At 39.7% G+C, this 12,340-nt stretch overlaps 1 protein-coding gene across 2 annotated transcripts in view; it reads right to left on the bottom strand.

The window, feature by feature from the left end:
* Positions 1-12,340, bottom strand: part of ccdc186 (coiled-coil domain-containing protein 186) — a 117,066-nt gene that overhangs the window by 62,392 nt on the left and 42,334 nt on the right. For both annotated transcript variants that reach the window (XM_072557373.1, XM_072557374.1), the window contains exons 3-4: positions 5,647-5,773; positions 3,558-3,686 (exon numbers count right to left, since the gene is read on the bottom strand). In XM_072557373.1, the coding sequence (XP_072413474.1) occupies positions 3,558-3,686; positions 5,647-5,773 (256 nt within the window). The remainder of the gene's footprint in view (positions 1-3,557; positions 3,687-5,646; positions 5,774-12,340) is intronic.

Below are 12,340 nucleotides of genomic sequence, written 5' to 3'. Positions count from 1 at the left end.
CTTTTCTTCATATAGCTTCACAAACTCTTCAACATGGATCTGACAATGATTTTTTGATGGATTTTTTTTGATCCTATCACACTCAATTTTAATGTCAATGTAACACAGATTTGAACATAAAAGTGACAGCCTAATGAAATTGCAGGATTAAGATATTTTTCAATAATTAAATCATTTCAACTTGGATTAAGCAAATGAGGAGTAAATTTATATTTCGTTTGATTGTGGTTAGCTGCAAAACACTGAGGCTGCTTTCATGGTTCAATTTATTGTAAATTTTTGGCTAACAAATATAAAAACTTTGCAGTATAAGGTTGTTATTCAAAGGACATGGTTATGTTTTTAAAAGTTTAGTTTGTCAATGAAGTATCTAACTGGCCTAATCATTTTGTATGGTAATCTTAAATTTATTTAGACATCAATTGTTACAGTAGTTAAAATATATTATTGGTTTGTTAGCACATTTTGATTGATTTTAAAGTCACTAAGATATGGCATTATATACATACTCCAGGACAGACACAATTGGCTTCATTGGTGCCACATTATCAGTAAGAAATTGGCCGGTTGACGCAGATAAGCTGGCACAAAGGGGCTATTTTTCAAACTGATTAGCATATCAGAAAGAATTAGATCAGACAGCAGGAAGTGACATCACATAAATAACCATTACTTTTAGAGAAACCAGTCAGGAATTGGGCATAAATGGCCTGAGTCAAATTTGAATTATCACATGCTGTCCATGTTTTGGCAAGCCAATTAGAGTTCAGGGCACCTTTGATTACAAATAAGAGTAGTGGTTAGGGGATATTTTCTAATCAATCTGTTCAGATATGTTATTGCATACCTGTGGAGCAGACAGGATTTAAATCTGGGCCTCCTGACTCAAAAGGTATAGATTAGAACGCAGGGTAGTGGCCATCAATGGTAAATAATCAGTAATTCTGAGTGGTTTAGTGCACAAGAAAGGACGATTGAAAATAGGAGGAGAACTTCAATTAACAGAAGAGAACAAGAAAAATGTGTCCACCAGAGTAGCGAGGTGGCGTTCCAATGTCAATTGACAGAAAACTGCTGCTTTTATTATTACTACCAGTACAAAATAAATAATACTTAAAAGTTGATAACTTCTGAAAATACACTTGAATGAATCTTAAGACTAAAAATTTAGATTTACTCTCATATGTTCAGCATATAATTTATTTGTAAGACTCAAGTTAAAGTGAACCCCAAAAATCTTTCACTGCAGTTCAGTGCAGCCAACACAAATCCACCAAAAAATCCTTTCACGCCACCAAGTCTTGCCACTTGTAGGGTATAACACTAGTATGGTGTAAAGCCAGAATTAAAATGTAACCAGAAGTCTAGTAAAAGTTCCAGGAAAATTTATCAGATTATTGCAGTTATTGTAAAAATATTAGAAAGTGATCCATTCCATTGTCACCTACCAAAGCACTAAGACTGATTTATGCAAATTACCATGCAACTAGATTCACCCCTACAATGCAAATCACAACTGACAGCCAGACATTCCTCAATTTAATACCGGTCTTACTAGCTGCAGATTGGCACTTCATTACAACTTCAGCTCACACTGAAACCGCAGTACACAAAAGAGAGGCACAGCATTAAATACTCTCACTCCTATATAATTAGTTAAAAATCCAACTTCAAATCTTATCAAACTAGCTTTTAAATTGCAAGTGACACAATCGATGCCATCAGTATCATTTGTCCTGGTGTTTAGACATACAAAATAAAATCATGGTTAGAGTTGTTGCGACACAGTGGCAGCATCCCTAGATTTGAGCCAGAAGGCCCAAGTTCAAGTCTCACTTACACTGGAGGTGTTTTGTAACATCTGAACAGTTTGATATTAAAATAACCAATAAAATATGATTGTGAAGGAGATTTTAAAAGATGGCTTTTCATTAGCGAAGGGATTCCTCTTCTCCTATAGAAGCTGCTACTCAGGACAAAACACATTCTGACTGATGTGATATTTACAAGACAGCACATTTTTCTGACAGATGCAAACCTTTCCTAACTTAGCTACAAAACCACACCATGTCAATTCAGATTGTATATATAGAATAAATGGATGAAGAAGATAGGATAAACAAAACAGTACAAGCAGAATCAAGTTAGTTCTATTGAGTCTTTTGCATCAAATTTTATCTTGTTCAAAACTAAACAGATAAATCCAGAAAATAAGTTTGAGTAAAACTCAATGACCAACATATTAACTCAGTTTCTCCTGTTTGATTGGAAGATATTCAGTTCATTCTGTCCCCAGGAAAACGTAGGAAGAGCTCACAAGATGGAGACCAAAATAAATAAATAATTTCTATACAAAAATATATATTTTTTAAAAATTACACATATATTTTAACCCGGGACCTATAGACCTGTGAGTCTGACTTTGGTTGTGGGTAAACTATTGGTGGTGATAATAAAAGATAGGACTTATGGACATTCAGAGGCAAGAATTGATTAGGAATAGTCAGCATTGTTTTGTGCAAGGAAAATAGTGTCTCAACCTTGATTGAGTTTTTCAATGAAGTTACCAAAAAGATTGATGCTGATGTTGGTTACATTGGATACATAACTGGCTTAACAGCAGGAAACAGAGTGATGGTGGAGGGTTACTTTTCAGACTGGAAACCTGTCTCCACTAGTGTTCCACAGAGATTGGTTCTGGGTCCTCCTTTGTCTGTCATTAATATAGTAGGCATGGTTTGTAAGTTTGCAAGCAAAATTGGCAGCACAGTAAAGAGTGAAGAAAGCATCCTAAAATTACAAAGGGATGTTGACCAAATAGGTCAATGTGCTGAAAAATGACACATGGAGTTCAATCTGGATAAATGCAAGGTATTGCATTTTGGCAAAACAAACAAGGATCAATGGGCTTATACAATTAACGTAGACAGGATGGTTAAAAAGGCGTTTAGCATGCTTGCCTTCATTGCCCAGTCCTTTGAGTACAAGAGTTGAGAAGTCATATTGAGGTTGTACAAGACATTAGTGAGGCCTCTTCTGGAAGACTCTGTTCACTTCTGGTCATCCAGTTGTCGGAAGGATGTTATGAAGCTGGAGAAGGTGCAGAAGAAACAGGAGGTTGCTGGATATGGAAAGTTCAAGTTATTCAGAAAAGCTGGATAGAATGGGACTTTCTTTCACTGGAGCATAGGAGGGGTTGAGAGGTGACCTGATAGAAGTGTATAAAGTGAGGGTACAGATTGAGTTTATGGTAGTTGTCATTTTCCTAGGATGGGGGATTTCAAGACGAGGTGCACATTTTTAAAGGTAAAGGAGAGAGATTTTAAAAAGACATGAGGCAAATCGTTTATGCAAAGGGTGGTTAATGTGTGAATGAACTTCCTGAGAAAGTTGTGGATGCGGGTACAATTACAAATGTTTAAAAGGCATTTGGATAGGTACATGAACAGGATAGGTTTGGAGGGAAATGGGCACAGCTGTTTGGCATGGGTGGGATTGGATCGAAGGATTTATTTCATGCCGTATGACTCTATCACAAGGATGAAGAGGATTCCTACTTGTTCTATCCGAAAAGTTACATTTCGTTGCAATTGGTGAATGGCATTTTTGGCAGCAGCATCCTGAGAGATCAACCGCTCCTTTGTCATTTTTATTTCTTTCATGAGATCTTCAACTTGGATTTCCATCTGAAACAAGTAAGAGAATCCATAATTAGTTATTTTCCCCTTTCGAGTTTTATAGTTTGATAACCTAAATAAAACTACAAGTTTGAACGACAAGTAAATGGGAACCAATAAAAAGGTCTCAATTTCAAAATAGCTGTTTATTCTCTTCTGGGTTTACAAATTTCACATATTTCTTTTGCACACTAGTATCTACTTCCCCATTAATTTTTCCCCCATTATGTCCACTTTTAGAAACTACCTATGTTAATTTGTGTAGCGAAGGTTTGTAATTTTAATCCAAGATTTTCATTAGGGAATATCCAAGTTTTTGGAAAAGAAAGCTTAAGATTTCAAATAAACCTGTTGGACTATAACCTGGTGTTGTAACTTCTGACCATGATCTAAATGAATGGTGGAGTCGACCGGAGGGGCTGAATGGCATACTCCCTTCCTAATTCAAATGTTGTGAAATCCATAATTTTTTGATTTGACATAAAGAGATGCAAAGCAAGATAATCTAAACATGAAATTGAAACAATGTCAAAACATGTGTTCTACCGAAGGGACACCATATCATTTATTGCTTCTTATAATGATTTATAACATTCAACTGTATATAAAACCAACTCCAAGATAGTGGAATTCCCTGCAGCTGTTTGCAGTATCATATTAAGTACCCAAGCTATTTGGGAATGGGGTGGGGTAGGGTGGGAGCGTCATACTCAGTATGGAATACACACTGTGGGGGTAGATCAGAAAAGGAAGAAAAATAAGCACTGAAGTACAAAACATCATCTGAATTCAAGACTTTGTCGGTGCCCAGCTCCAACAGGTTGCTGTTATTGAAACTGCAGTTTTACGTATGTGGAGTGTTCACAATTTTATACCTAGGAGCATACAATACTTCAATAATGTTGCTTTACATGGTTGAGATTTCCTCTCAGCCTGACCAGGGTGACAGCAGTTATAATCAATGAACATTTACTGTTAGAACTCCTCTCCCCCCCTCCAACTCTTTAATGTTTGTCCATCTCTCGCTACCTCCTCCTAAAAGCTCAAAAGTGAGGCCGAGGCAAATGTCTCATGTAGAGTTGTTTACCATCAGGGTAGTTTAGGCAGACAGCACTGAATATTTAAGATAAAAATAATTAAATCTTTGTTGCTGAGGAAGAGCTGGAATTTATGGTAGCCTTCCAAGTTCCTCTACAAGCCAAACACATTCTGACTTGAAATGACATGACTGTGACTGGGTCAACATCACTGTGGATGTCCCTACATCCCATGGACTGCAGGGGTTCAAGAAGGCAATCCACCAAGACTTCTCCAGCACAATTAGATATAAACACTAAATTCAGGGCTAGCCAGCTACACCCATACCAGTGAATTAACATTTATGTGGAGAAAGGAAGGTAATGGGATTAATGTCCGATTATTCTTTGCAATATCTGGCAAAAATATTAAAAGGGCTCCACTGCTTGTCTTGCTAATTATTCACTTTTTGGGGTTTTATTAAAAAAGGTATCAAATTATTTCAACCTTGCAAAGGATTGATTTCAGGCCCCGCAAGGGATCTGATCCATTTTCAGGTTTTGCCGAAACAGATTAAAAGGATCAGCTTTTTAAATAATAATTGACTATCAACATTTGGCTGTCCACATTCAGGTGGTCAGTACTTCCCTACTGCATAGAAGGAATGCAAGTTCTTTGCCTACTTCGGAAATGCCAAGTGGAAGCCTGAACTCTCTTCCGCTAACTCCCAGAGGACAAAAAGAAAAGAAATGGGAGTTCAAGTTAAAAAAAAAGCACAAGATATGAAGTTTGTTTTATTTCTTACATATCAATTGAGGAATAGGATCAGAAGCTGACTCGGAATCTTTTAAATTGCAAACAGTTTTCTTTAAAAAAAGAGAAGTTGAGAAAAGAAACAATACCCTTTTACAGATTTGTGCTTTGTAAACATCAAATTGGAGTGATGTCTTACCTGTTTTATGGTGGTGATGTGTTGCTTTTCTGTTTCAGACTGTTTCTTCAATTCATCTTTCAAGTTGTCTTTCTCTGCACATATCTCAACAATCATTTCCTGATGTTTTCTGTTTTCTTCCATCAGTCTGTACATCATACAAGGGGTGCAAAATAGATATGCAAATGTGAATCCTGAAACTTTGAAACATCATGAAAAAAGACACTATAATTTGGTTGATAATAAGTTTATTCATAGTTTTACACAATCATCTGAGCATTCCTGACTAAACCACAAGAAGCATAGAAAGTTACTGCAAGGTTAATTACAACTGACAAACTTAGGATCTTTCATTAAAAAAGGTGATTTAAGTGATATGGGATTTGTTTTGAAATATAAAAAGTGGTGATTAGAACCAAATTCAACTCTGATCAATGAACATGTGCATCCAAAGTAAGAGTTCTAATCAAATTTTATCTTAACCTAATTTTTTGAGCAGACAACTTTTGGACAAAGCTATCTATATTTCAACATATTTGACAGTTGGTGTGAAAGTTTTAACAAAAAGTCATTTTATAGAATCTTAGCTCAGGTAGGGAAAAATACATATGCATTTCCAAGGTCAGGGTTAAATTAATCATTTTTTGCTCATTTCCTCCAATTCAGATTGTTTTAACTTGTGACTTTTCCATCTACAGAGGAACCTCGATTATCCAAATTTTGGATTATCCAATGATCACAATGATCAAGGTCTCAATAGAAACATTATATCAAAGAAGTGTTTCCAAAACTGATGGAGTCTTTTGTTTACAATGATTAAAAGTGAACTCAGCTTACTGAAATGGTGCTGACAACAGTGCTGGACATCTCCAAATGACTGACCAATCTCTCTCACTCTGGAGACCTACACAGGCATGTACCCGAATTCAACTTCCCCAGATAATCTCTTCAACATTGTCTTGTACAAGACAAAGGTGGAACTTGTCAAAATGTTGCAGTAAAATGGTGCATGTGTGTGCGCACTATTTTGAGACTCACCATCCCCCTTTCCAAAAGGCAGCAGTAGTCTTACTATTGGTGTCCAGTCCGGCTGCCCTGGAGGGGGGAGTGGGGCAGACAGGGGGCGGGTTTGGACACGGTCAGAAGGTGGATGGGGGTGCGGGAGTGGCATGAACAGGTTTGGATGGGGTTGGGGGCAGGGGCGTGGATAAGGGGTGGGTTTGGACAGCAGACGGTGTGGGGTTTAAATAGGTTGGGGGGTGGGGGGGGGAAAGAAAAAAAAAAAGAGAGTGAGTGTGTTCGGACAGGGTTGGGGAGGGGGCAGCAAAAGGCTTCAGCAATGCTGCAGGTCCCTTACACACAAAAAAGTGTGTCTCTACTCAGAAACAAACCCGGAGACTGAGACAGGGAGCAAGGCAGGCAGAGTGAGGAAAAAAGAAACTTCAGAAAACTCCAAGCCCTAGAGGAGAGGCATTGAATCAATTAACCAAATAATCAATTATCCGAACGAAACAGTGCCTGCCCATTTAGTTTGGATAATCGAGGCTCCTCTTTATTACAAAATTACAAAACCAATAAAGCATATACAGTAATCGAGTCATACAGCATAGAAACAGATACCTTGATCCAACGGGTGCATGCCAACTATGTTCTCAAATTAGGCTGGACCCACTTGCTTGCATTTGGCCCATATCCTTCAAAAACTTTCCTATTCATGTACTTATCCAACGTCTTTTAAAATGATCTAACTGTACCTGCATTCACCACTTCGTCCGACAGTTCATTCCACACCCAAACCACTAGGTAAAAAACAGTTGCCCCTCATATCCTTTATAAAAAAACTTTCTCCTCTTACTTTAAAAATATGCCCTCCAGTTTTGAACTCACCCACCCTAGCGAAAAGACCCTTGCTATTCACCTTATCTATGCTGCTCATGATTTTATAAACCTCAATAATGTCACCCCTCAACCTTCTACCCTCCAGTGAAAAAGGTCCCAGCCTCTCCTGATAACTCAAACCCTCCATTCCCAGCAACATCCTGGTAAATCTTTTATGAATCCTCTCCAACTTTAATAAAATTCTTCCTATAGCTGGGCTACCAGAACTGCACAGTACTCCAGAAGAGGCCTCACCAACATGCTCAGCATGAGCTCCCAGCTCCTATACTCAATGATCTGAGCAATGAAGGCAAGCATGCGAAACATCTTAATCACCCTGTGTACATGTGATGCAAATTTCAAAGAACAATGTATCTAAAGCCCAAGGTGTCTCTGTTCTGCAGCACGACCCATGGTCCTACCATTAATTGTAGAAGTCGTACCTTTGTTTATTTTACCACAATTCAAAACCTCATATCTACCCAAATTAAACTCCATCTGCCATTCCTCAGTCCATTGACCCGATTGAGAGAGATCTCTTTATAATCTTAGATAACCTCCATCACTGTTCCCTAGATCACCAATTCTGGTGTCATGTGCAAATTTACTAACCATGCCTTTTATATTAAATGGTAAATTTGCTCTGCTAACCTGCAGGAAATTGAACATCCTGAGGCTAGGGTGGGATGCCTCTGACTTACAGGTAGATGGTAACGAATTTACATTCCCATCCTTTGCCATTCAGAGCCACTTACCTGGCCATCTCCTATTATTCAGAGATACTGGATCTTTGCATCATCCTATTCAGAAATCAATAACATTACAGTTGACTGCTCTCTGTAATTAAAAAAAACGATTTGCAACAGATTTGACCATTAAGGGATGGTTCACATTAAATTGTTTCTGGAGATGATTAGGTCACTGCATTGTGTCTCGAGTGGCATGGGACTGTGAGGGAGTGGCTGGAGGTTGTCTTGTGGTCATTATTGACTGTGATGTAAAGATATTGTATCAAGGAAGGACTGTTTCCTTTGTTCAGGGAGAGCTTTAACACGACTCTGCAAGCCCTGCAAGGTATGTTAAAAGATCCTCCAGAACGTTTGTACTCTACTGTGCTTAATAGAAATTTGGTTGTTCACAGAAGTTGGTATGTTGCAGTTGCATCAAATGTGTAAGAATCTCATGAAGAACCACCTAACATGCCTTCTATATTCTCATCCAAATTATTTCTATAAAAGTGACAAACAAAAGTGGTCACAATACTGATTCTTGAAAGACACCCCAGTCACAGGTCCCCAACCCAAATAATTACAGGTCTCTCTCTCCTACCAACAAGCTAGTTTTGTATCCAACTGGCAAGTTCCCCCTGAATCCCATATGATCTAACTTTACTTAGTAGCCTACAACACAGAACCCTGTCAAAAGCTTCACAAAAGTCCATGTAAAACAATATGTACCACTCTGCTCTCATTAGTCCTTTTGGTGACGTTCTCTATCAAGTTTGACAGACACTATTTTCCTCGCACAAAACCCATGCTGACTATCCCTAATCAGTCCTTGCCTCTCCCAATATAGGCAAATCATATCTTTCAGGATACTTGAGTATTCACAAACATTTTTATATTTTAAAAATCTTAATGCAATAGTTTAGAAGAAAAATGTTCACACTTCCTCTCAAGTGGAAAATATGAATGTACAAAAAGTTAAGAACAGCATTTATAATCAAGCAGCACAGAACAACTTTATTTCCAGAATGAGTAAGGAAAGGGTCAGGATTTCAACTTCAGGCACAGCAGATAAGGGACAATTATGAAAAAGGGGTGGTCAACACAGGACTGAGGGAGTTGTATTTCAACGCGTACAGCATAAAAACAATGTAAATGAGTTTGTAACACAAATTGAAATGCGCAAGTCTAAGGTTTTGGGCATTACAGATATATGTCTGGGAACTAGATGCCCAAGGATACACGTCATATCGAAAGGGCAGGCAAATGGGCAGAGGGGGAAGGAGTGCCTTGTTAGTTAGAAATTGAATCAAAATCGATAGCAAAAAGCAACATGGATTCAGATGGTGCCAAATCTGTGTGGGTCGAGCTGAGGACTCACAAAGGGGAAAAAAAAACGCCCTGATGAGAGTAGGTATTAGACCCCCTAACAGTAGTCAAGATGTGGAGCAAAAAACACAAATCAGGGAGATGTAAAACAGCTTGTAAGAAAAGCACTATTACAATAATCATGGGGGACGTAAACATGCAGGTGCAGTGGGAAAATCAGGTTGGTAGCAGATCCCAAAAAAAAAAGAATTGGTGGAATGTCCACATGATGGCTTTTTTTTGAAGCAGCTAGAGGTAAAACCCACTATGGAATAGGAAATTCTGGATTTGGTGAGGTGTAATGAGGCAGACTTAATTGGGGAGCTTAAGATGAAGGAACCCAGAGGGACAGCGACCATAACATGATAGAATTCACTCTGCCGTTTGAGGGGGAGAAGCTGGTACGAAATGTAAAAGTATTACAAGTGAGTAAAGGTAATTACAAAAGACAGGAGGGAGGAGGTGGTCAGAGTTGATTGAAAGGGAAGTGTAGCAGCAATGGCAGTAGATCCTCGGGGTAATTAGGGTGACAAAACAGAAATCCATCGCAAGGAAGCAGCAGCAAACTAAGAGGAGGAAAAGACAACCATAGCTGACAAGGAAAGTCAGGGAAAACATGAAAACAAAAAGGAACAGCAAACAATGTGGTGAAGGTCATGAGAAGCCAGAGGATTGGGAAGCTATTAAAAATTAGCAGAAGATTACTAAAAAAAGACATGCATAGAGAGAAGATGAAATGACTAAGTTAGCCAGTAATACAAAAAAGTTTTGTAATTCAAGTTAATTTTTTAAAAAAGACTCATTAAAAAAAAAGAGGCAAGAGTGGACATTAGATCAAAGGAAAATGAGGCTGGTGAAGTAGTAATGGGGAACAAAGAAATGGCAGAGAAAGTGAACAGGTACTTTACGTCGGTCTTCATGGTGGAAGACACCAGCAGCATACCAGAACTTAAAGTGTCAGAGGACAGAGGTGACTGTAGTGATCATAACAAAAGGTGAAGGGCTGAAAGGTCTGACGATGGATAAATCACTCAGACCAGATGGATTACACTCCAGAGTCCGAAAGGAGATAGCTGAAGAGACTGTGGAAGCATCAGATGTGACCTTTCAAGAATCACTGGAATCAAGGAAGGCCCCAAACAAATGGCTGGAAAATGACTAATATAACAGCCCTGTTTAAAAAGGTAGAGAGGCAGAAAATGGTAAATTAAAGGCTGGTTAGCCATCAGAGTCCATTATGAAAGATGAGATTATGGAGGGATTCAAGATGGCGGCGACCCAGTAGGTCTGCTTTGCTGAGCTCCGCACTGGAGCCCAGAAAAAGTGGGGCACTCACCCGCCCTTCATTGTCCAATTTGTTGAAAATAGTTATTTTCTGACCCTTGGAACTACTTAGCACCAGTTCTGAACAGTTTGGTGCAGTTTAAAAGATGACTAAAGGGATAGGAGCATGGCAGGGACTCTCCAAGCAGGGCCCCCACACCCCACAGCAACAGACACACCAATGGCCATGGCATCGGCCTCCACGGCCACCCCAAAGGACTCACCTGCAGAGCAGAGCCTGATCTCAGAGTTCACAAAACTCAGAGAAGATCGACTCCTTGATGGAAGAGACCTGGGCCAGGCTGGAATCGATCTCGGTCATGCTGCAGAAGCATGAGCTGGAGATTTGGCGTCTTGGGCAGAGTGTCAGGGCAGGGGGATGACAGAGAAACGGGCTGCACCTTCCGAGACCATGGCCAAATCCTCAGCAAGCCAGGTTCAGGCCCTGGAACACAGAGTGCAGGCCTGGGAAGAGCAAGTCAATGAGCTCGAAAATAGAGGTCATCAGTAGAACATTTGGTTGCTGGGGCTTCCTGAATGGGAGGAAGAAGGTCAGCTTCTCAGCTTTCTAGAGCAATGGCTCCCACAGTTTCTAAGGCTGGAGGTCAAGGGTAGACCAGGTGCGGGTCGAGCGGGCCCACCGGGTCGTAGTGCACAGGCTTGAATTGGACCAGAGCCCCCACCCAGTCCTAGTGCAACTCCAGCATTATAGAGGCAAACAAATGCTGCTGGAAACCTTGAGACCACTGGAGAAGGATCCCCAGGCTATGGTATATAAAGGATCACGAATCATGCTTTTTCAGGACTTTTCCACGGTCATCATTAGCAAGAGGATGGCCTTTGAGGAGGTAAAAAAAGATGGCTGACAGACCTGAATATCCAGTACTCGGTTACATATCTGCCGATGCTGCACTTCAGCCACAGAGGGTCAGTGTTCAACTTTGATTCACCGGAAAAGGCAAAAGGATTTCTCGGATGCTCTAAAATAGACTGACTGGCCTGAATTATATGGACAATTCTTCTATTGTCTGTAATTTGCCTGGTTTACCTAGTTGTCAGGGGGCAATCTTGGTCCTCCTTTTAATATATGTTAGGGTCATAATTATTTCTTTTCCTTTATTTTGGTTCCCTCTCTCCACTCTTCCCTGCCCTGTCATCCTTTGTTTGGATTGGGGGGGGGGGGGGGGAGAAAAGAGGAGAGAGGAAGAAGCGGGGAGAGTTTTTTTCTTGTTATACCAGGAGTGCCTAAGATTACAGTATGGAGGGGATGAGTTGGGTGCCCACTTTTAACTGTCTCGTCATAAAATATTGATATTTTTTCCTTATTTTGTATTGTCTGGAGCGGGGGCAATGATTCAGCTAAAAGGAATCATGGTGGGATTAATGGATGGTATGAGCGCCCCTTGGGGCCAAGGGGGAAA

Source organism: Chiloscyllium punctatum, chromosome 38, assembly GCF_047496795.1.
Source record: "Chiloscyllium punctatum isolate Juve2018m chromosome 38, sChiPun1.3, whole genome shotgun sequence".
NCBI classification, from domain to species: domain Eukaryota; kingdom Metazoa; phylum Chordata; class Chondrichthyes; order Orectolobiformes; family Hemiscylliidae; genus Chiloscyllium; species Chiloscyllium punctatum.
The sequence above is the reverse complement of the archived record's forward strand: the minus strand, read 5'-3'. Positions and strand labels throughout refer to the sequence as shown.